We start from the raw sequence: 25,507 nt of genomic DNA, 5'->3' as shown, positions 1-25,507 counted from the left end.
GTCCTTCTGCAGCTTTTCTCATGAGTGCGCTACTGTTTATGCTCAGGTCTCTTCCTGTTACAGTGGCAAGCACTTGACCAACTGATCTCCAAAGCTCTAAGCCTTACTTCTACATATAACTTTAAAAGATGGGTGTTACGGGGCCAGAGAGCTAGCTCAGTTATTCAGAGTTACTCAGTGGTTAAGATCACTGGCTACTCTTCCAGAGGACCCAGGCTCTGTTCCCAGCACCCACAAGGCAGCTCACAACTGTCTGGAACTCAAGTTACAGGGTGTGTAACACATACAGCACACTCTCCTGGCCTTTGTGGGCACCAGGCACCCATGTGGTGTGTAGATATACATGCAGACAAAGTGTGTGTGTGGGGGGCGGGGCACGCATGGCACATCATACTTGTGAAGATCAAGGACAGCCTTCAGGAGTCTGTTCGCTTCTTCCCCAGTGGTTCTGGGCATCTAACTTGGTATTTTAGGCTCATGATTCACGGGTATTTTTCCCGCCTGCTGGGCTGTCATCCCGACCCTCTCACTTACTTGCAGGTGTTTTTCCTTGGGTTTGGTCTACATTTATTTCTCTGATAAGTTGTTTTTAAAAAATGAGGGAAGAAACTGCCCATAAACCTTCAAATCTCTTCTCACTGTAGTGTATGGGAGCTTGTACCTACCCAATACCTCAGCCTCAACAGGAAGGAAGGCCCGACAGAGGACCAAGTGACTAGAGCCTCATCCCCTGCAATAGAGAGCGAGCATTCTAGGTCTCTTCTCTCTCTCTCTCTCTCTCTCTCTCTCTCTCTCTCTCTGTGTGTGTGTGTGTCTCTGTCTCTCTCTCTCTCACACATACACACACACACGTACACACACTCTACACATATGAATGTATGCATACACATGGACATTTTATCTTCATATATATATGCGCACTACATGCTGTGGGGTTTTGTGTGTGGAAAATAGATTCTGTTTCCTGAAAATATATAAATAGAATCGAAAGATCATTTTCGTGATTCTCTGTTCTTAACTAGTTTAGACAGAGGTCAAGGTTTGTTCCCGATGCTTGTCACCAAGAGAAATAAGCTGAGAAAGAGGCTAACCTTAGTACCATGGTGTGGAGTTTAGTGTTTACCGGCTGATCAGCTCCTGCGAAGGGCATGTTGCATGTTCCCCAGTTCCCGGAGTGCAGATAATGTGGGAGTAACCAGTCCCATTCTGCACAATAGCAAGCTCTTAAAATTCCTGAAAGTCCGGCGGTCACTTTCTATGCACGAGAACAAACCAACATTGTCTCTAGGACACAACCGTCTATCCAGGGCCGTATAGATTGTCCTTGAGAAAGAGATCCCTGGGCCAGGTCTTCGGTGTTGCTCTGAATTCTTCAAATGCACACCTAAAAGGGACAGAAACCCCAAGTGGGGCCCAGGAAGAACATTTCCCACTGATGCTGAGTGACCCAGATGGGACTTGACTTCGAATCTGTGGAACAGCAGTGCCTCTTTCTTTTGTTAACCAGCACGGAGGTAATAGCTATTGTCATCGTGCTGCTGTGGGGGTTTGTGTGTAGAAAATAGACTGTCTTCCGAAAATCTATAAATAGAATTGAAAGTCTTTTAAAAGACTCACACACACACACACACACACACACACACACACACACACACACACACACACACACACACTTCCCTGGGCGTTGAGAATGAATGACTCAGAATGTACAGAGTTATGTAGAACCCATGTCGGGATCTGCTCGGCCTCCATTTCTAACTCATTTCAGGATTCTGCTTTCTCAAATCCAAAACCAAAGGTGCTTTTTCCTTGACTCATAAGCGCATCCCAGAAGTAGTGACGTCACGGCATCAATTTCACTCAGGGCGAACCGCCTTTCCGCGCAGGTAGAGTGGGTGATGGGAGGGGAAGGAGCCTTCAGTGCTGAGCCGTGTTACACCGTAGCCCAGGATCCCCCACTGCACACAGCAGTCATTCATGGGGCCACTGGCACTGTGCACGACTGCCTCACGGACTACATGCTCTTGTCATGGCACACGGAAAATGGAATATAACTTCATGCCACTTGTTACACAATTAGCTTTTCTCTCAACTGGTCCTTAGAGGAAGACTTAAGACCTAAGTTTAGAGGGACATTTCTCTTCCTCTCCCCTTCTCTCCTCCCTCTCCCTCCAGCCTCTCACTCCTTTTTATGTATTCATTTCTCCTTTGGTAGGATTTCCTTTTACTGTTTGTGTTTTACGTTGAAGACAGGAGTCTTTCCGTGGAGCCCAGCTTGGCCTCACTCTCAGACCTCCTCCTCAGCCTCCAAGTGTTTGGGTCACACCCAGGTGCGTGATGCCATGTCCTGCTGATTTTTCAGTTCTTCGCCCATAATTTTCCTTTTCCATCAATGAGAAACCTAGAGAACAGTTATGTAACTACTTCAAATACTCTCTGTTCATCTAACCATTTATCTATCTACCTTTCTTCCCCCCCCTTCTGTATTTAATGTTTAAGTACTTTGCCTATGTCTACGTCTGTGCACCATGTGCATGCAGTGTCCACAGAGGCCAGGAGAAGGTGTAGACATTCTGGAACATTCTGGAACTGGAGTTACATATGGTGTAAGCTGCCACACGGGTACCGTTAACCCCTGAGCCATCTCGCTGGGCCTTACATAATTACTTTTCAGAACTCAAATCAGATTATGAGGTAAAGGGAGCAGTCTCCTCACATACACTCAGGTCATGAGGGGAGCCTCCTCATGGAAAGAAATGCAAGTTACAAACACAGCATATTTCTCATTTTTTAATCGTTCCATAGCCACATCAAAAATGTAACAGCAGACAAGTAAAAACTGATGTGAGCAACGATTTTAATTAATACACTACATTAAAATAATAAAGCTGACCGTGTGGCTCAGTGGTAGAATACTTGCCTGGCATGGGCTAGTCCTAGGTTTAATCCTTAGCACAGCCACCGCCCCCCAAAAAAAATTTTTTAAGGAAAAAAAAGTACAACTTCAACATTGTTTGAAACTAGTGTGTATTTTGTACAAACAACACCTCTCACCTTGTACTGGCTGCAGGTCACAGACCTCAGCCCGGGATTTTACTAGCTAGTGACGGCCTGTAGGGGAGTCTCAGTGCTAGTCGCACATCTGAGGGTTCTTAGGAAATGTCTTGTTTCCCCGTGTTAGCTCATAGATAGACTTTTTTCACTAGAGCGTCTAATGACAGTAATCTGTGAGGGCCCCCCCTCCTTTTGATTGCCAAAAGGCTCTTCAGTAACTTCTCCCCGAAAGGTAAGGACCCTTCAGACTCAAGCCAGACTGAAGCATGACTCCTTCCTCTTGTGAGCAGCTAGTTATAAGCAGAGATGGCTTGAGACCCAGTCACAGTTAGCACGGCCACGAAGGCTCAATGACACATTCTTACCGAAGCATCGCTCACACCTGACTCGAAGACAGAAAACAATTAGAGTAAAGCCAGGTCTTTTTATAGTTGCGGCCAGTGGGGAGGGCCCTTCTCACCGTGACATAATTAGGTGTAAGTCTGCTGGCTTCCCCCCCCCGAGGAATTTTGCACCATGCATCTGCAGTCCAAGCTTATAAACACTGGTCTGCTCTCCCATCTGTGTAGCTGTGGGATTTCTCTGACCTTGACCCTGGGTAAGCTCCAGCTGGCTGCCCCACCTCGGGATCTATAGTCCTCTCTCAGGCTTGGAACATTCTTCCTTTCCCTGTGGATATCCTGAATGCCACACAGAGGTCTTCCAACCTCCGGAAGTCACAAGCAGGGAAGAGCATTTTGGACTCTCCTGGAGTAGGCCCTCCTGGATGCTAGTGGGAGAGATTTTTGTTTTATAACTTTTGACAGGGAACCTGGCGGGGTCTACACGGGGGCCCTGGCTGATGAGCTTCAGAGGACTCAATTTGCTGCAATTGTGCGCCCTCCACCCCAGAGCAGTGCCCTTTATGCCTGGCATCTTGCCCTTCCCAGTTGCCCGGCATCATCATGAGGCATGATCCCTGGATTGCGAAGGAAATACAGCTCACCGCCTTGGCACAGAGAGCTCTGCGCTCGACCAGGAGGAGCTCTCGATGCGCGTTTCTCCTCTGAGCCATCCTGGCTTGTTTGTCTTGTCAATTCCCCCTGGTCTGCTGTATCTGTTACCTTCTGTTGCTGTGATAGAACAGCATAATCAAGCCAACGTGGAGAGGAAAGGTCTTGTCTGTCTTATGGGTTCCGTCCATGACGGACCGTGGAAAGCCAAGGAACTCAAGGGGAGACAAGGGAGGCTTGCTTGTTCAGCTTGCTTTCTTGTATTTCCCATGACTACTGGCTGGGGTGGCACTACCCAAAGTGGCCTGGCCTTCTCCCAACAGTCTGTTACTCATGACAATGCCCCACCGTCCAGTCTGATGGAGGCCGTTCCTCAGTTGAGTGTCTATTCTAGGCGGCTGAGTTCGTAACAATTAGTGTTGTCACCAAACTGACGAAGGTTGAGCATGTCGGTACTCGATGACTTACTATGCAGTGAAGAGCCAAGCACCCCTCTCTTTCTCTGGATATAGAGTGCTTTTAATCAAGGGACTGTGGGCCACTCTGTTCCCTGTCCACCCTTAAGCAAACTGTAGCCGCCCATCCCCCAGATCTGTGATTAAATGAGGTTTCCAGTATCCATGATCCAGACAGGTTGTGACCCTTTGATATCTTGCTGTGCCCTGGACGTCCTCCATGGACAGGTCTAAGGCATCTGTAAGTCCGCAGCCCTCTTCTGGTGATCCTGGTGATCTTGTCTCCTAAGATGTTGGCCAGCCTCTCATCCATGGTGCCCCGTCCCCTTCCAGCACAGTAAATGTCGGGTCTGCTTTGGTTTGCCTCCGGTTGTTCAACTTGGTCACTCTGGTTCCTTTCTTTCCAAAGGACCGTCTTCAGCGTGAAAAACAGTGGATGGGGGTGTGTCAGAGGCTGTGAGATCAACTGGATGGTGGGGTATCCCGACGCCCACGCCATTGAGTGTCCCGTGCTCTCACCTCTGCCCTGCCCCTGGTTTCTAGTCTTCACCCCAGTCTCTTTGTTTGCCGACCCCCAGTCACTGAAAAGAGCAGTTCCCTTTGGGCCCTCGGTGTGGAAGTTTCCCCCTGCTTTTCCCACCCTGCTTTCCCTCGGTGAACGGGACACAGCAGATGCGATCTCAGCTGAGTTTAATCCTCATGAGCCTGGGTTTCCTTACCTGCTCACAGATGGACACACCCTTGGGTTTGTAGAGGTGATAGGTAATCACCTTCTGCTGTGTTTTTGTATTGGCTGTGGGTGGCGGGGGGGGGGGGGGGTCAGGGGGGGGGGTCGGGGTGGGGTGCACAGTGGTGATGGTGTTATAATAGAGACAAGGAGAGCTCCTTAAGAGAATAAATAAATGTCTAAAGAAAGAAAGAAAGAAAGAAAGAAAGAAAGAAAGAAAGAAAGAAAGAAAGAAAGAAAGAAAGAAAGAAAGAAAGCAAGCAAGCACTCCCAGAGTGGAAGCGGGGTATTGAGCTAGGACAACAGACACTAAAAAAAGAGCACCTTAGCATATGAGTTCTGATCCCGCCTAGGTTACTCACATAGCCTGTTTTCTCCTTGGCATATGTGTCGTGGGCTTTGCTCACATATGCTCTACTCTCTGTAGCTTAATCATGGAGGGGCTCTCCTGTGTTAACCTGGATGTCCCTTTTTGCTACACACACATACACACACACACACACACACACACACACACACACACACATATGAGACCCTAGCTCACATGAGTCCTTTGAGCAGCTGAAGAGTAAAGGTTAACCTGCTTTAACTTTCATAATTATAATAACACACTCCCTACCTGGGAGTAGCCATGAGACCCTCCCCTCCACATCTTTATTGCTTAGAAAGAAGGCTCGCAGCTTTGCGTTATCCGTAATAGGTTTTGGCTGCATCATGAAGAGTCTGGTTTGAAATCTTTACACACCCTTGAAGACAAATGTTACAGGCCACGCTTGTTCCAGGAAAGTCAGCCTTAGGTAGCTTGTTGGGAGGGTGAATGGGCGCGGGCAGGGACGTCCTTAGACTGTGGTATAGTAATTGCCAAATAGGAAGAGTTGAACAAGCTACACTAAAGATCCACTTTAAAGAGGAGTCCAGTGGTGGCATTCACACATAAGGGACCTCCTCCTGTCCTCTCTGAAAATGGAAGCACAATTCTGTGTCTTTCCAGTTACCCTAGATTAGTGATTCTCCACCTTCCTGAGACTGTGACCCTCTAATACAGTTCCTCATGCTTAGGTGACCTGGAACCATAAAATTAGTTCATCACTACTTCATGACTGTGATTTTGCTACTGTTGTGAATTGTAATGTAGACATGCAGGATATCTCGACTCAAAGGGGGCTGAGACCACAGGTTGAGGGCCACTGCTGCCCTCAAGGGGTCAGGTCATTTAAGTCAGAGTAAGCTCTGATCACCTTTCCCAGATGACAAACAGGAGCCCCAAATGCTCTTTAAAATGAGCCAAAGAGATGTTAAAATCTTTCTCAATTTTCTTTTAAATAAGCTTTTATTGTTGGTGGGTTTTTTTTCTATACTGTGTGTGTGTGTGTGTGTGTGAGAGAGAGAGAGAGAGAGAGAGAGAGAGAGAGAGAGAGAGAGAGAGAGAGAGAACACAAGTGTGCATGCACATACACCCTCCTCACGCATCCCCTGAGCCCTGACCTTGCAGGTCATGTGGAAGGCCCCTGCACACAGATTTCCGGGATGTGGGAAGAAGGGAGGGCACGCACATGCTACCTCTTGTCCCTTCTTCCTGAGGCATGGCTTTGGTGAGGATGAGTAGCACACACCCGAAGGAATCTACAGCCTTTGGGGTAAACAAAGGCAAACAGAAAAACTAGGTGACCTCTCATGGAGTCATCAGAATAATTACGGCATCAAGTGGTGTGTAACAGCGTTTCATTTTTATAACGGGGGGAATGGGAAACGGATGTGTGTGGGTGAACATGTGTGCAGCTCTGTGCACATGTATGCATGTGTCTTCCTTGGTTGCTGTCCACCTCATGTACTGAGGCGGAACTCCCTGATTTGGCTAGCTAACTAGCCTGCTCCTGGGTTCCTGTTTCTTTCTTCTGCTTGCTGGATTACAGGTGGGCCTCCGCAGTCGCCAGCATTTATGTACACGCCAAAGCTCTGGCCTGCAGTCCCCAAGCATGAGCAGCTGGCGCTTCACCCACTGAACCACCTCCCCAGACTGCTCTTTATTGGTCTTGGTGTGCCTGCCACTTCCCTTTGTCCTCCACAAAACCAGGGTGGCCTGGGAGAGTCCCATGGAGGTTGCTTTGTTGATCACACAGAAGGAAGTTAGAGGTTGAAAAACCTGAATGATCTGACGCACCACTGCTGGCTTTCTGATGGAGAGAAAGAACCCCGTCAAGAAATTCGGGAGTCCTCCCTCTCCTCCCATACACATCCAGAAATGTGAGCAAAGGCAGGCTGGTCAGTGCCAAAATTTGGCCTTGCGATATACAGAGTAGAGGACCTGATCAAACCAGGCCAAAGTTCTCCTCCTCCTGGGAAACTGCAGATAGATAAAGGTGTTCTAATCTTTTCATGCAACAATAGAGAAAGAATAGGGATGGAAGTCTCTGGGTGTAATATAAAGGTATGAATTAATTCCTTAAAAGGAGTTGGCTTGACAGCGTTGAGAACCTGCTCGGACGATCACATGACACAGGAATTGCTGGTCTTGGGTTTGCCAGAACCTGAGTCAGATGTCAGGGATAAATGACTTAATTACAACCTCCTTCTAGTGAGAAAAGGCAGCTACCCAAGCACACAGCAACAGTACGAGGTAGTAAATATGTCGAGTCCTTTCCCCATCCAAAACCATTCGGAACACTATTACAACAGATATTATTCTAGAAGCTTCTTCAGACAGTTGTTCAGCGTGTTAACCATGAAGTGATTGCTTCCTGAAGGCTCCTGAGTAACACAGTTCACCCGGCTGGGAGACAGCAGCTCCCAAAGTGTGCTCTAAGCTCTGTCAAGGGTCCATGAGTCAAACAGTTGTCTGGGCAACAGAGCCCACATGCCTACGCCCAGCCCCAGCCCCACCCCAGTCTCTCTTTTTTTTGTGGGCATTCACAATGGTGATGCCAAATCAAGGGTGGATAAAACAGCTGGTAATTGGATGTTTAGTTGCTTCATTTTGCACTATGGTGCTGGGAAGACCAAATGTCACCGATGTAATAAGTCAGTCAAAACAATCAACTTGATTAACCTTTGACCTCCAGGTGTGTAGCTGAAGGGCGGGCAGCTCTGATTCCTCTGACATTGGTGTCTGACAGACATTTTCTCAAACATGAGCTAAATGCAGCTGCCACTTCAATGAAAACAACTGGCAACGTTTATTACCAGGGATTAAAAAAAATTAGGCTTTCAAACAAAAGTTAGAATTTTGAGAACTGATGCTCACCACTGTGAGTTTGGTATCGGTTCTCTATCCGCAAAGCCTTCACAATGGGTTGGTTAATGAATGGGGTTCTCCCACTGTGTACATACATGTCTCAGTCTGGTGCTGTCTCCTGATGTTCTCCTTATCCAAACGACCACCGCACCATACTACAGAGCCGCGTGTGGGTACGTTCAGAGTGTAAGCGGAGGCTGCTATGTCACCATCGGCTAGGATGTGCGTTGTGACAAACCCCCAGGAGAGTCTCTGCCACCCGTCTGGTTTTGATCAGAAAAGGAGACCCACAATTGTCTGAAGAAGCTTCTAGAGTGCTATCTGTTGAATAGAGAATCCGTCAAGTTGGGCTGAAATATGACATATCACAGAGCAGACCAGAATCTTCATCACACGATGGAAATCCATGTCTTCTACTAAGGCAGACACCAAAAACCGAGTGGCAAAAATGTGTAAACAATAATACTCCTCATTTTTATTTAAAAGGGGTTTTATATCAAATGTTTTTCCTGGTAGGTCTGCTGTTTTTAGGATGAGTTAAATATTTTTAGGGTTTTATTATAATTTTAACTAGGATGACTGTCCCAGGATAAATCTGCATAAACAAAGGTTCATTGGAATCGTGTGTGTGTGTGTGTGTGTGTGTGTGTGTGTGTGTGTGTGTGTGTGTTTAAGCATGTGAAGGTTATCGAGGTAAGACAGTGTGAAAGGCTGTAAGCTAAGCACAAATGGGACCGGCTGCTCTGGGAGAGAGCGAGTGCAGTGGCCAGCTGTGTGCACCGCACTCCTGAGCTCCTGAGTGCACAACGGGGTTGTTTAAGGTTGCACACGCAGCACACCAATGGCCCTACAGGATGGGTGAGGTACTTCAACAAGCAGTGACCAGAGGAAAATCCTTGAAACTTCGGTGCAAACTAAAAGCATTTAAGAGCAGAAAAGGAGAGTTTATTATGGGGAGCCACCTGGAAACAGAAATTTGAATTCGAAAACCCATGGTAGATTGTCTCAGAGATGTGTGGCTTGAGGTTCGGAGCACCCAGATGTACTTCCAGGTCTCTCTTCCTTTACCCACCCGGCAGAGTGCTGCCTGAGCAGATGTGGCAGGGTTTTATTTGTGTCTCTCATTAATCCTCGCTGTAATCCCGTCGGCTAGTATCTGCTGCTTTTCGCAAACGAGGAAACCGATTCTGGAGAACTAAGTGGATTACCGAGTGTAAGAACCGGCTCGCGCTTGCCCGTCAGGATTTGAACTCTGCCCCAGTGACTCCATCCATGTCTTAATATTAAACTGTGTTGTTACTGGTGGCTGGCCGTAAACTGAGTGCACGTGTGGTGCATGGCAGGCTGCCCTCACCTGGCCGGGAGCTTAGAAGACAGGTGGAGAGGAGCTGAAAACTCGGCAGTCTGGTGGAGGAAGAGCAAGGGTTTTGGTATCAAACCAACAGCCGTACGGCTCATCTGTCCACTAGTTATTACTTAGCTCAGCCCCTCCATCTGTAAACTCCTGGTCATGATAGGGGTGGAGAAATGCCAGAGCCCATCTGGAAACTTCTCTGTAATGTCAGGTACTCACAGGGCATCGAGTCCTCACACATTGCCTCCTCTCTGAAAAGAAGAAGAAGAAGGCCTCCATGTCTGGTGACGAGGAAGGCCACTTGACTCTCCCTGTGCTCCAGAGCCCATGAGAATTGGCAGTGAGAATGCAGTGGTGAGAATCTTGGTCTCCCTCCTTACCTGGAAGAGGCCCCGGTCTCGCAGTAGGGATGTTCTTGGATACGAAAAGCCACATTGGACCTGAGCCTAACACTCCGCCTTGGAGGATGGTTGAAAGTGAAAACACTATCTAGTTGGTGGGGGAACTTGGTGTTCCCCACGCATAGGTTAACTCATCCCTCTGTGAGAAGGTTGGGACTCCTGCTCTGAGAAGAGTGCAGAAGACACTGATGTCACCGCTGCGTTTAGGGAGCACCCACCTGACTGCCTTGGAAAGTAAAATCCCCCCGTCAGGGTTGAGGCCAGGTGCCGTTTCTCACCTTGGTAAGCTAGTAGTGTTTATTCAAGTTACCGCTGTATTGAAGTTACAATTGGGAGCACCACTGATGACACACAGGCTGTTCTACTGTGCCAATGCACACTGCACATGGCGTGTGCCAGCTCTGTGCATGGTTAGGTCCCAAGCTGTGGGGTTAGCTGAGATCTGGAGATAGACTTCCAGGTCGGCCAGCCACTCACCCAGCTCTCCCACTTCCCAGCAGGCCCAGGGCCTCAAGCCAGGAGGGAGGCGAACCACATTCTGTCCTCCCCAGACCACATTATCAGAGAATGACGACTTTCAGGACACCCCAGTGCCAGCCAGTGGTGAGTGGGTCATTTCTGGGAACCTGACTTTGGAGACGGCTCTCAGATCCCTAAGTGGCACCCACTTCATATCCACAGGAGGTGTGGGTTTTATTGGCTGTGATGCCAAAGCAGTTCTTACCTGCAGGGTCCAGCCTGGGCGGCAGCCAGCCTGCCTGCCTTGGGACGCTTTCCAGCTGTGGGGAGAAGTGCGGCTACTGAGTCCCGGCTGCTCTGACTACCTCCGCTGAGGTGCCTCTTTGTCCGAGGCAATTGCTGGGCCTGGGACAGCGACCGCAGAGTCAGCACATAGATGTCACACACCGTCAGCTGTGACCAGGATGGTCAGAGTCCAAGGCCACGCACGTAATGTGCTGGAAATGAACTTGGCTTCTAGAGCTGGACTTTGTAGACTTTGCCTCACCAGCTGCATGCCCCTGTGAACTTGAGCCCCCATGAAGCTGTTTCGTCTCTAGGAGCCAAGTAATCACACCATCATCAGAGGGGCTTGCAGACAAAGTGCCGGTGAGCAGTGAGCGCTTGGTCAGCGTTAGCCACCACATGACTGTTCTGTTCAACCTGGTAGAACAGTGCTGAGCCTTCAGGGCTTCCGCCATTTTTCTGAAGAACCACATATGAGTGTGAGCACAGGCGGGACAGCTGTTCTTAGCCCCTGCCCTCAAGACAGTTTCCCTGTGTATCCCTTGCTGTCCTGGAACTTGCTCTGGTCTATGGACCAGGCTGACCTTGAACTCAGAGATCTTCCCGCCTCGGCCTGGGGTTGAAGGCGTGCACCATTGCCACTAGCACCGCCCATCTCTGTCCTTCTTTTAGAACCTGCTGTCCCATCTTTAATACTTCCCCATTGCTCGCCCACTGTGTGCATTCAGGGTCAGTTTTTGGCCTCGCTCTGCCGATTGCTGTGGTGTGGACTTTAGGGGGTTCTATAAAAAGAGCTTCCATGCGTGTCTCAGAAAGGGAGTGATTATGTATCCCAGCCATCTGGGATAAAGAAATTAGGAACACGTTTTTTGGGAGTATCTGCGGGTTCTTTACTAGAAAGATTTACCTGGATGAAGAAACAGCGAATGTCAGCCTTGCCTTCCACTCCCTCCCCTGACAACAGACTGGAGAAAGCTGAGTTACAAAGTAGTGGTGTGCTCCATATTCAACACGGAGAGGGTGTCAAAGGATGATTTGATTTCCCCGAAGCTTGGAGACCTTGGAGACAGCGTATGGGGACAGTCTGGGCCCTGTTGCTGCTGTGTTTGCTAGAACTGAGTGGTGGGCTGGGCTGTACCCTCACTGTGCTGCTAGAGGTTCTGGCTTCATTCCCCACCCCCTGGTGATGTCTGTTTCTCTTTCCTGCCTTTTAGGAAGAGACCCCATGCTGCCTCCCCCACTGCCTGTTTCTGCTCACTTGATGCTTCCTTTTCAGACGTGGCTTGATTTTGTTTTTTTTTAAACATCTATCTCGAGCACATACTCCCCATGATGCTGGCCGTCCCCAGTTCCAGGCCCCTGGGAGATATGCTGTGTGATAACAGAGCCTGCATCTGTGTTATCTATCGGTGCTAGGTTGGTGCTTGGGAAATTCTCAGGCACTTAATAAGTGGGCACACCTGCACCCACGTATGCGCGTCACTGCATGTGATGTTGTTTTGGGAGTCTGCCTCACAGACTCAGGTGGTGGGTTTAAGATTCTCCCTCTAGTGTGTTCCTCACCAGAGAATACACCATGCTATTTGGAGATTAAGAAGAGCAGAATTCAGAATTGTAATAGTTCATTTTCTGTCTTGGAATTTAACCAAAGGGGCAGGACCTGTTTCTGACCGTGTGTGTGTGTTTGTGTGTCTGTCTGTCTGTCTGTCTGTGCGCGCACATTCATATGCCTGTGTCTCTGTGTGTGTGCATGCACATGGTGTCACACATTTACAACTGAGGACACTAGCCCCAGGAACACTGTGGCAGACGAGTTCAGTGTACCTAGAATCCACATTGCTTCATTCATACACATCATGGAGATGATGGTCCCTTAGAATTCTGTTCACACACATTACTGGGACTTCATGTGACTTTTATTTTTGGCCACAAAAATGGCCGTAATCCGTGCATTGGCTTTGCCACACCCACCGGTGCCGCTTGCTGTATCCATCTTGCAAAATATAAGACAAGGCCAGAGCTTAAATTAAAAATCCTCAGCCTCTTATCTCTTTCCTACAGGAAAGCAAATCTGTGTTGAAAACCGTAAAATTACGGCGAGAGCGAGGATAGCATAATTTAGCAAAAATTCACGGCACCAGAGTCTGAGCCGTATGGCTGGAGGGACAGGTCAGACATTAAGAAGTGCTGCCTGGGGGGCTGGAGAGATGGCTCAGCGGTTAAGAGCACCCGACTGCTCTTCCAGAGGTCATGAGTTCAATTCCCAGCAACCACATGGTGGCTCACAACCATCTGTAAAGAGATCTGATGCCCTCTTCTGGTGTATCTGAAGACTGCTACAATGTACTTATATATAATAAATGAATAAAATCTTTAAAAAAAAAAAAAAAAAAAAAAAAAAAAAAAAAAAAAAAAAAAAGTGCTGCCTGCCAACTCGTTCCTTAGGGTGCTGCTCTGGAGACAAGAAAGGCTTGGGAAATGTAGAGATCCTTCCAGAAGATCTCTGCCGTGCTGACGATGACAATCCTCAAGAAAATAGCTTTGTTTATTGCTTGGCAATTACACCGATTTTGAGACTTTCAATCTAAGGGTCAGAGTAGTTATTCTAAGCTAGAGTAGAAATGCATTTGTTTTCAAATTTGGGAGCCAAAGGATTTTTATACCTTAAAAAAAATATTGTGATTTTGCTCCCCATCCCCCGCCCACCTTCTGGCGTTTTGGATTCCTTACATTTCAGAGGTCCTTCTTATATTATCTAGTAAATGACATCATCAACGCTTGAAGATCAATAAAGTTTTTTTTTTTTTTTTTGGTCCTTTTTTTCGGAGCTGGGGACAGAACCCAGGGCCTTGCGCTTCCTAGGCAAGCGCTCTACCACTGAGCTAAATCCCCAACCCCTCAATAAAGTATTTTTAAGCCTTTTACACATTCCTATGCCTAGATGTTTGTGTTAATGTATGTAGAGAAAACTTGTGTGGCTTGATAATGGCGCTCTCTTTACTAAAGGCCAAGGGCTACATGAGCCACACAAGGGCGGCCATTAGACAGCACCTGGTAATTACCAAGCAGAACCATAATTATCCAACAGTCTACAAAGATTTTGTTTTAGGGTTGTTGTGGTAAGCACCATAGAAATCCTATCATTGTCCAAAAAAAAGCGTGACTTTCTGCCATTACCACTTCTGGGGCCACATGAGTGGGAGGGTGGATGTCATGACAGGTATAAAGACCATAAGGCTCACCAGGGTGATTGCTCTTAATCCCCCCGAGGGTAACCTAACCTTCACATCGCACCACGTCAGTGTGGTTTCCCATTGGTAGAGAGCATCAAGTGCACTGTGAGTGCACCATAGGTGCAGCCCGGGTGTGACAGTGGAGTCCCTTAGCCATCCAGACATGGCCACACATTTGAACAGTTCACACTGGGACGCGTCAGGCCACTTCCCTGAATTCTCTTTAATATGATTATTTACTTCTTGAGAAACACATTTCCCATTAATCTTAGCCTGGCACAGTACAGGGAAATGTCACTAATTCAAACTAATTACGGGGAAGGCATGCCTGAGCTCGCGAGTTCCTCTCATTCTGATGCTCTTAAATCTGAGTCTCTACAGCTTCTACACGGGCATCTTCCCGAGGCTGCTGTAGTTAGTGCACGGTTTAAAATCCTAGCCGCCCTTCCATGTGTGTAATCGTGTTACGTTTCCTTTCTTTGGGAGAAATGGGAAGGGATTTTTTTTTTCCTAGTTCCATCGCTGTTGTTTTTATTTGTGGATAAAATTGTGTGTGCTTACCATATGTAACATGGTTTGACGTGGAATGGTTAGATCCAGCTAATTAACATCTGAATCACTGTGCGGAGGTTAACATCCACGACAGGTTTTCAGGAAGACAACGTACGAGGGATGGGGCGGGTTGGCCCATACCACTAATCTTGGCCTGGCACAAGAGGATGTAGGACATTCTGGTCTACCCAGTCAGTTTGTCCTCCTTCCGGCTCATTGTCTGTCTGTCTGTCTGTCTGTCTCTCTCTCTCTCTCTCCTCACTAGCTAGAGTTTCTTTAAAAATGGCCACCCTTATGTCGAGCCTGTTACTTCATTACCCTACAGACTTATTTTGTAAATCCCTTCTTGAACAAGGAGAACTTTGTTAATTTTTTTATTTTGAGATGCCGTTAGTATGTGACCCTGACTGGCCCGGAAGTTCTTACATAGAGCAGACTGGCTTGAACTCACTGAACCTACCCACTTCTGCCTCTCAAAGGCTGGGACAAAGGACATGTGCCACCACACCTGGCTTGAGTGTAGGGAGAGGACTTGTAACTTTGCTATAATGGAAATGATGACAGATTTCAAATAAATGACATACAAATAGATAATGTGAATCCATTAAACCATGTGCTGCTGCTGTGTGTGTGTGTGTGTGTGTGTGTGTGTGTGTGTGTGTGTGTGTGTGTGTACATATATGTCTGATATATACACCACATATATAATTCATAAAGTATGGGTTTGTTTGTTTGTTTGTTTTTACCTGTCCTATGCTTTCAGGGAACGTGGAGCTGGTCATTTTGGCTGGATTAGCTGGTCATCAAGCCCCAGCATCTATCTCCTTTCCTGCAGGGCTGGGATTGTAGGCATGCTCCACTACACTAGGAACCAAACTCAGGAGGGCGCCATGTTTATACAACAAGTAACACCACCCGCTGAGCCACCTTCCCGACCCTGTTGCTGCTGCTGTTTTAAATTTGTTTGTTTTTGATAGGAGGTCTTTTCTGTAGCCCAGGCTGGCCTCCAGCACTCCTTCCTTCAGCTCAGCCTCTTGAGCGCTGGGGTTTCAGGCATGGGCCACAGTATGTTACCATGCATAAGGCTAGCGGTTCTAGCGATTCAAAGTGTCATTTCAACTGTTGTATGTGTATGTTATATGTTTATATGTGAAATTCTAAGCGAGGTTGGGAATTACTGTGGATGCCAGAGGAGCAGGGGGCCGCTGAGCAGCGAAAGCAAGCGGTCACATCTGACCCAACAGCAAGGTGTGACAAACTGTCAGAGCGCGGTTCTGAAACATATGCTGACATGTCACGGACGTGTAAATTATCAATCTGGGCCGACTGTGTTGTTTGGGTCGGCAGTATTTAGTCAGCGATCTGCTCAAAGGAGAAACTTTTATTGTGTGGTGTTTTCCAGCTAGAGGCAGAATGAGCGGAAAGCTTATAGACCACAGTGTTTGCTCTAGCTGCTCTTTATCAAAAAGAAAGACTGAGAGGATGGCAAGGACATGTAACATGCGTGTCCAGAGGCTCGGGTCATGTGAAGCACTGTGGTCAGATGACCTCTGCAGGCCACTGGAAGTCCCCAACAGCCTCCTTGCGGGGTATTCCTGGACTTGAGTGTTTGCGTGCAAACACTGGCAACTTCGCCCGAGTGACTCCTGTGTCCCCTTAACGACCGCCTACTGCTCCTGCGTGACTCTTTTCCTTTGGTGGGGAAGAGGGATGAGGAAGAGTCAGGCGGCCATATTAACCATTGGCCTTGTGGTTACTTTGCAGTCAAATAAAGTGCCGGTGGTGCAGCCGTCTCACGCGGTCCACCCCCTCACGCCCCTCATCACGTACAGTGACGAGCACTTTTCTCCAGGATCTCACCCGTCACACATCCCGTCAGAGGTCAACCCCAAGCAAGGTAAGTGCCCCGCCCCCTCGCGCATGCGCGCCCGGGGGCCTCTGTTCCCAGTGTTCCCAGTCAGACCGCCCCATCTCATAGGCCTGGCATCATGTCAGATGGGCAGGTGTCTGCCCCATGCGGGTCAAGATGCACCCGAAGGTGTGTACGGTTGGTTGGCCATTCTTCAGAAACCCATAAAAATGTGTCGTTGCTTTAATTTGTCCTAAAACAAGCCCCCTCCCCCCAAAGAAACCTCAGCAACAGCAACAAAGCAGAAGGAAGGAAAGTATAGTACTGTCGTGTCCCAAGGGGCAGATTTCCAAAAGCCTGTGTGATCCACAATGCAAGCCAGTAGGTTGTGCAAACAGTAAAAGCCCCGTTCTCTGCAATTTACTCGCTAAAGTATCCATCCACATGGGGATGTTGTTTTCAAGTCCCAGATCCCTGTGCCCGAGGAATAAACCTACTCACTGCTCTCCATCACTAAACACAAACAAACAACAGCCATAACTCTCGAGGTCTGAGGAAGAACAGCTAACAAAGATTCTCTCTCCCACCTCACAGGTAGGAGATGGCTTCTTGTCCCAGACCTTAGAAATCGAAACACGATTATTTCTCCTCCACGTTAAGTCCAGAACAGTCTCTTTCCATTAAAAGGGGGAACTTTACAGATTCCCCTTGGCACGTCGTCTTACCAGGATAGATGCTTGTGCCCTCGGGGTCATTTTTGAAGAACATCGGGGTTATTCAGACATTGACACTCTTAACTCTAGGACAGTAGATCAATTGACAGGATTCCCCAGACACCGATGAAGTGAGTCATGGGAGTGGTGTATGCAATGCAGGCATGGGGCCACAGGATAATGTGTGTATCCTACGCAGGGAACAAGAATCCAGTAATTTCATTATGCACTCTGTTTAAAATGTATAAAGTTATTCATCTCTGAGCATCTCCCACATATTACTTTAGACTCCAGCTGACCATGGAGGACGGAAGCTGTGGCTTGAGGGATGTGGGCGGAGGGTGAGGGGACTACCATATAAGATGTTGGTGACTTTAAATTTTTTAATTACTTTTTGACTGGGAACCAAACTTGGGGCCTTGCACATGCTAGGAAAACACCCCAACACTGAGCTATACATCTCTAGCCACTGTTGATAATAACACACACACACACACACACACACACACACACACACACACAGCGAAGCAGGAGTTGTTTGCTTCAAGAGTCATTTGTGGGGTTGGGAATTTAGCTCAGTGGTAGAGTGCTTGCCTAGCAAGTGCAAGGCCCTGGGTTCGGTCCCCAGCTCCGAAAAAAAGAAAAAAAGAGTCATTTGTTCAGCCTCTTGGTTTCCTTATTCCGTTATATTCCTACCATGCTATCTGTTCCTTTTCATGTCCCATCCTCGGCTTAGATATTATAAATACAGTGTAAAACCATCTCTGTTTAGAGTCAAAGCAGCACAACTTCCGTTTGGCTTTTCTGCATCAATGACGAGTTCCGCTCGTTGACTTCATTTGCAGAGGAGCACATTGTGTGAGGTCTGAACAAAATGGAAACGCTTGGGCTTTGCCTGTGAAAAGTGGGGGCCTGGACAGAGAGCTCGCCTGGGGCCCGTCCCCTCAGCACAGCTTGTCGGTCTTGCCTTGCACAGGCAGGGTTGGCATTCAGCAGGGCTTTGGAAAACCAAAATGGAAGGCCCAATGAAAGACAAGAAAGCCCAGAGTGCAAAAGCCAAAGCCTGCCTTCTGCCCTCTGACCCTCCGTGGATGACCTCTGTTGACATCAAGTGTCTGAGGCCACTTGTTTTTCATTATTTACCACTTAGCAGTCAATCACCAGGGGCCTCAGAGCCTTGGGGTAAATAGAACGCTGACTCGAGCACTTCCTGTTGGACTTGGGCGTGAGTAGAGCCCAAGTATCTGTAGACAGGGTAAGAATGTAGGTCTGGGAACTGGACATGTAGCTTGGTGACAGGACATTTGCGGAACTTGTGAGATCCAGGGGTTTTGTTTCGGGCTGTTTTATTTGTTGTTAGTGCTGGGGATGACACAAAGCAATAATCAAGGCCACTATGGAGTTCCCCATGGTGAGCTGGAGTGTCTTTGGGCTATGTCCAGAGGGGCCACGATGTAAGCTGTCCAGTGTGAGTTGCAATGTCAGAGCAGGTCTGAGCTGGAATACCTATCTGCAGACTGGGACATTGAGTGATAAAAACTGGAGGTTTAAAATTCTCAGCTCTTAAAAAAAACAAAAAAAAAAAAACACCAAATGCTCGTTATTACTTTTGTTTAATTTTTTGATGTTCTGTGTTCTGCCTGAGCCTTTGAAACAGTCTCAGTCTAAGAGAACAACACGCTGTTGAGTGGTTCTAGGACAGGTTAGTTTTGAACAACAGTTTATAGTCGACTGAATGCATTTGGTTTCCCCCGTGTTCTCCTGGCTGCCGCTGTCCTCTCTTGCTCTGTATAGCAAATCTGTATTGATTTTATTACTTCTGGGCGTGTTTAGAGGCCGGACTAGTGGTGTGAGCTGTAAGCTCTCTGCTTTCTTTACCTTTTTAAAGATTGTGACGATTATAGTCTATCCCCACCATTTCTCGTTGCTGTAATGTGGATATCCTGGTTTTAATTACATCTTTGTCCTGAGCTTCATGTACTTCATCATCACGCGCCTCTGGTAGGAAAGTGCTCATTACATAATACTGAGATTACATAATTTCATTCTTGCAGACTTTCCGTTGCCCCTCAAACCTGCACAGATTCATTCTAGCTCAGCTAGAGACTAGAGCCAGTGACGTCAGCGTTCCTAGTGGCCTAGTCAGCTTTGGGTGGTTCGGGGAAAACACAATATTGTGTCCATACAGTAGCCCTGGTAGGCAGAAATGTCCAGAACATAGAGACTGTCTTTGGAAACTTTCTCACTTATAAATAGTAAGATTCTCATTGCTAATGTTCTGAGTTGCTTTTGGCTGTCTTTGGTGTGGGGTGAGGGTTGTTAGTTTGTTTTTAATTCGAACCTCCCAGAAGACCCTGAGATTTGAGGATTTGAGCGTCTTGGGGTCAGGGAGCAAGCGACGAGTTGAAAATCTCACTAAAGGTCCTGAAGCGTCAACCTCAGCTCACCCCTGCCCTTTCCCAGAAACAAGAAAAACGCCCTGGGGAACAAACTTGGGGACCCACTTGGATGGGATCAAAGGGAATTAGTGTGTCTAAGCAAAACTGAAATTACAGAAGATTCCAAGTGATTTTGAAAATGGCAAACTGCATTGGCCTAGAGACCATTCTAGTCTGTGCATCTTTGTGTAAGAATAGAAGGATTTGTCCTAAATACACAAGTAATATTCAAGGTCTTTCTCTCATGTTCAGGTCCGTTGGTAACTTAGGATCCACGTGAAGTCCCTGGGCACATTACATAGTCAAACCTCATGCTATTTAAAGAGCCTCTATCACATGTACATCTCTCTTCACGCAATAACCCATGTATTTACAGTCATTGCCGTGCTAATACCATATATCGGTTTTTCCACCTTCCTAATGCTGTAACCTCATGCTGTGAGGACCCTCAACCATAAATTTACTTTGTTGCTACTTCATAACTATAATTTTGCTCCTGTTATGAGTCATAATGTAAATATCTGATATGCAGGATATCTGACAAGTGACCCCCTGAGGGGGTCACGACCCACACGTTGAGAACCATTGCCCTATGTGGAACTGGTCTTTTGTAGCCATGGCCATCTATGTATATGGAGCAATTTTCCTAGCCCTTTTCAGAAACACTCCTCCCAGTAATTAAATTTCACATTTTTCATACTGTGAATTTTTCTTGCCAGTTTTGTTCTCCCCTGTGCCTAAGGTAAGGTCTAAAACGGGATGTCATCTGGGACTAGGATTGGGTAGGTTTCCCAGTTGCAGGACACGGGGCTCCCAGGAGAGCTCAAGCACGAGAACCGATTTGGTGGCATTCTCCGTTGCCGGAGAATACAGCTAATCCAGAACAGTGTGACCTTGGAGCCCAGAGGACCAGAGTTGATGAGGAGCTTAGAGGAAGCTGAACCGGCAGCAGGGAACAAGTGAATCATATCAAGTGTGACCACCGCTGGGCTGAAGAGGATTCCTAATTAATCTCCCCTCCTCTGAGGTATCATGTTTCCCCAATCTATGTGTCCGTAAGGGAACCGACGAAAATGGCAATTTCCCTAATCTTTGAGCTCCATGGCAGGGCCACCTTCTTAGGAAGGGCTGTCACTTGCTGTTCTCCACAGAAATAGTTCTCTACCACTTTCTTCAGGCGAAATAATGAGGACAGGGTAAATCATCAAGAGACTTCGGGTAGCTGTGTCCTGGCAGGGCACACATTCCTGCATGAGTTCCTTAAGCGGTAACTGTCCATCTGAAGACCCTGTGCGCTCAGATGTCGAAATCTAAGAAAGACGCGCGTCCACTCACCCGATCCGGTAGACGGTTTCTATGCCAAGATTACTAGTGACATGAAGTGACGTGCTCTTCCGCACGACCGTCCCTCGAATGTAAACACCATCCCTTTCTCTTCCTTTCAACAGGCATGTCCAGACACCCTCCAGCTCCTGAAATGCCCACCTTCTACCCCCTGTCTCCAGGCGGCGTTGGACAGATCACCCCACCCCTCGGCTGGTAAGAGCCTTCTTGTGTAACCTTCGGCTGAGTGTTTGAACACGTGCCTTTCCACTTCCCATTCGTGGAAATTAGCTCCATGTATGGTCACACTTGTGGAACGCAGGCGATTTCCCACCAACAAGCAAGGTGCTAGCTTTATTTCATTTCAATTTGAAAGATTACTTTAAAAAAAAAGATACAGACTTTGAAATGGATTGGATTCGTCCACTAATATGTGTAGAAAATGACTGCATAGAGTTTGCTTTGAAGCTTATAGTTTTATGGATTCAATTTGTGGCTTTGGGCATCGGCTGTGCCCTGTGAAGCAGAGGCTCGGCGTGGCTTTTCCAGTCTGTTTTTTTTTTTTTTTTTTTTTTTTTAAATAAAACAACTCATATTTTGAAGCGAACTTAGACTCGCTGGTTAGCTACTTTTGCTTCTCGGTGACCAACTGAGACAGATACCACAAGACCGAGAGAGAGATCGACAGAACGCAAGCATCTTTCAGATGGTCATAAGCAAACACCCCAAACTCATTTCGGGAGCAAGAAGTGTCTTTGGACGCTGGATTGCCATCGGACTTTGAATGCCAATCGATCTGTTTCTCTGAACTGGTTACGTCCAGAGACGATCCTGCTGCTGCCCATTCGTTCAGCTCTTGTTGGTTGTTTTTATGACGGGAAAGGAAATCTGTGCTGAGGAAAATGATTTTTGCAGCGTGGCTGCTTTCCCCCCCAGCTCCTTGCCTCCTTCCCCCTCGATGCCATGGTCCTGTAGATATCTCTCCTGGTTCTCTACTGAGCCTGCTGTCCCCCACAGCCCCCAGATCATGGCTTCATCGCTATACCCAGACATCCTGACATTTTTCTCCAGCAAAGCAAAGACTCCTCCCTGCCCCCCTTCTAACATTAAGGCTCTCGGTCTGAGAGTTTAATTGATTATGTGTGTGTTTGAGCCCTCGCTCGATTATCCTGTCTGAACTCGGCTCCTCGGGAGCAATGTCCCCATGCCGTCACCGGCAGCTAGGAATAAAGATTGTAAAATAAAAACGTGGGCTGTGAGACGGGGAAGAGGGACCTCTCAGAGGAGAAAAGTAACTGCAGAGAATGGGTTGTGTATAGGGGGAGGGAAGGGGCAGTGTCCCTGAAATGTTTATTTACTTTATGTAAATAAAGCAGTTGGTGCCCTTTCTATTCCTAAATTCTCAAAGGGTTGGATAAAGAGTTGGCTAAGCTGCTTCTCTGAAGGGATAGTTTGCCATTCTGTGGGCTGCATTATATTCAATAAGCATTTTCTAAGTCCTTCTCCACATTAAAGGTGTTGGCAGAGGGAAAAGGATAAAAGGACCATTGGTGAGCCAGCCTGTGATCGGAACTAAGGGAGGGAGGGTTTTCTTCGAGGCCCCACGGGTGCTTTGATGGTTGAGACGTGGGAGGGTGAGGAAGGGAAACAGTGTTATAAAAAACGCTGGTGGTGGCCGCCTTCCCACACCCCTCCGTCTTGTCACCAATCTCTTACTGCTAGCTGGTAACTCGTGTTTTGTCATTGATGGGTTCCTCTCTTCTGTGGCCTCAGGCAAGGTCAGCCTGTTTATCCCATCACGGGTGGATTCAGGCAAGCCTACCCATCCTCACTGTCAGGCGACACTTCCATGTCCAGGTAGGTGGAGGCGGACCGTCCAGGTTGCTCCTCTGCTCTCGTGCACACCCCATCCCGCTTGCCTCTGGGCTGGCTGGCTAGGAGCCCCATAACCCAGCCCCGCGTGTGTCTGTGCAGTGTGCCTGGCTCCCACACTAGGTGTCACAGGGCACCGGCCACACCAGGAAACATTGGAACGCCAGAATTCACTACCACCTACCACGGGAGGACGAACACCCCCAAAGTGGACGTTAGAAGGGCTTGTTTTGATTTACGTCATGCTGGGGGTAGGGGGCGGGCTGAGCGGGAACCCTGAAAATGACTTGGGTCTGAGTTCTACAGTTGCTTCCTTTGTGGAAACTTAACTCAGTCTTGAAAACACCCCATAGCCCAGATCAGTCCTCGACCGGCCCTCGGCTTTTGGGGGAAGAGGGGACAGCACCCACAAGCTGTCCAGAAGGGTGTACACCTTAGTGTGTGAATCAGGCCCTGTGTGGACATGTTTCTGCAAGTGAAGCTCTCTGGGGCTGCTTGCTCTGTGTGGCGCTTCTGCTTCTGGAAGGGATGCTGTGCCCCGTGCTTGATGTACTTGATGCACACACAGCTTTTGCTGTGTCATCTGTGTGTCCCTTGTGGCTTTCTCCAGGAAGCTAGTGTGTTACTGTGCTGGAAGGCAAATGGTGAGCTATGAGCTGGTGTGAATCTGTCTTTTCTTTTCTTTTTGTTTTTAATGTGGATTTGATGTTCATACTTTGTGTGGTAAATTTCAGATTTTATATATATATATATATATATGTTCAAGGATATATAAATGGAGATGGCTAGATTGGTTAATGGTCTTCATTTTTTTTAATAGTTAACACTGAGAACTGAAGACAAAGCTTTCCTTGCAGACACACCACCAGCACCAAGCATCTTTCCATTTGGCAGGAAGGGCAACATTTGGTTAAATATTTGTATTTTTGTCTCCTTAATACTTAAGACATTTGTTTCTCAAACACTAGGCACCCAGCAAAGGTCCTTTTCCTCCTTTCCTGAAGAAGGGCTCAAGTTAAAACCAAAGAATGTTTTTCTTGTGAAATTAAGCTTTTACCCTAAAACTTATTGGAAAGGAAAAAAAAAAATCTCTAAGGCAGCCCAAAGTCACTCAGTGTTCGCTGAGATGCGTCATCACTTTCCGAGCAGGGCAGGTCTCTTCCTTCGCAGTGGCGCGTGGTGGATGGGCTAGCTGTTTTTGAATGCTACGTTATTCGTGCCTGGGAGAAAGGCATTAGTGCACACAAATGCTGCCCAGTACAGAGTCTCCTCCCTCTAATTTAACCTTCACCCATAAATCCAGAGCCAGCTCTTCCTCACGCCCCATCTCCCCGAACGTGGCTGCTGTGTAGACGATCATTTCAGACAATGAGATTGAAAACCTTAGGAAGGAGGGGTCTTCGAGGACCCTCCCTGCCCCTGGTTTCTGACTTTGGCACCACAGCCGGCAGCACGAGAACACTCTTTGTGTGCGATTTTTGAGATGTGATACCTTTGGTTGAATCTGAATAAAGTTTTGCGTTTTCCAGTAATTTCTCTTAAAATTAGATTGAAATTTTTGGTTGGATAGTTGCTTTGCAAGGAAACTGATCCGGCTTCCCTTCACTTGTGCCTGCTACCCTCCTGAGGAGGAGCGCCACTTTGAAAAAAACTACAGGGAGTCATTGTATTTTTGAGCTGAATACAGAAAGAAAAGAAGACAGTTGTCATTCCAGAGCGTAGTCAATGCTCAGGTGCATACAGATAGGGCTTCCCTCATAGCGGGTCGCAGTCAGGGCCATAACGGCCGCCTCCTCTCTCTGCACAGGTTTTCCCATCACATGATTCCTGGTCCCCCTGGCCCCCACACAACTGGCATCCCTCATCCAGCAATTGTAACACCTCAGGTCAAACAGGAGCACCCCCACACGGACAGCGACCTAATGCACGTGTAAGTAGAACGCATGCCCCCCAACCCCCGATTTCTGAGACTCTTCTTCCTTATGTTGTGAAATTCCACGAGGCTGTGCCTGAAAGGCTCTGTCCCTGAGAGCAGGGACTTGATTCTGAGACTGGAAAAGGCCAGGGGATTCACATTTCATGGGCACTCACCAGGATGGAGCAGGATTCTGCACACGGCTGGGAGGGATGGTCAAGTGTAGAACACTCACCATCCCAGACTTTTGTTCAGGGAACTGAAACAGAGCGGCAGGCACAGAGCACAGGGCCATTCAAGCGCAGTTACCACTGACATGGAGTTCCCTATTGGGTTAGCATTGATTCAAATTTTTAGAGCCGGGCTATGTTACCTTGTTGTGGAACAATAAGAAATGGTGTCTCAGGGTTGGAGACATGGCCCAGTGGTTAAGAGCATTGGCTGCTCTTCTTCCAGAGGTCCTAAGTTCAATTCCTAGCAACCACACGGTGGCTCTCAACCATCTGTAATGGGATCTGATGCCCTCTTCTGGCCTGCAGGTGTACATGCAGATAGAGCATTAATATACATAAAATAAATAAGACTTAGGAAGGAAGGAAGAACAAAAGAGAAAGAAAGAACAAAAGAGAAAGGAAGAAAGAAAGAAAGAACAA

General features: G+C 47.6%; 1 protein-coding gene across 2 annotated transcripts in view; it reads left to right on the top strand.

Moving 5' to 3' along the window:
* Nucleotides 1–25,507, top strand: part of Lef1 (lymphoid enhancer binding factor 1) — a 110,364-nt gene that overhangs the window by 57,505 nt on the left and 27,352 nt on the right. The window contains exons 4-7 of one of the 2 annotated variants that reach the window (XM_032897310.1): nt 16,509–16,641; nt 21,193–21,283; nt 22,841–22,924; nt 24,747–24,869. In XM_032897310.1, coding sequence (XP_032753201.1) covers nt 16,509–16,641; nt 21,193–21,283; nt 22,841–22,924; nt 24,747–24,869 — 431 coding nt within the window. The remainder of the gene's footprint in view (nt 1–16,508; nt 16,642–21,192; nt 21,284–22,840; nt 22,925–24,746; nt 24,870–25,507) is intronic. The other variant, XM_032897311.1, reaches the window with a different exon arrangement.

The sequence above is a fragment of the Rattus rattus genome, chromosome 3, assembly GCF_011064425.1.
Source record: "Rattus rattus isolate New Zealand chromosome 3, Rrattus_CSIRO_v1, whole genome shotgun sequence".
NCBI classification, from domain to species: domain Eukaryota; kingdom Metazoa; phylum Chordata; class Mammalia; order Rodentia; family Muridae; genus Rattus; species Rattus rattus.
This window is presented reverse-complemented; position numbering and strand designations above follow the sequence as displayed.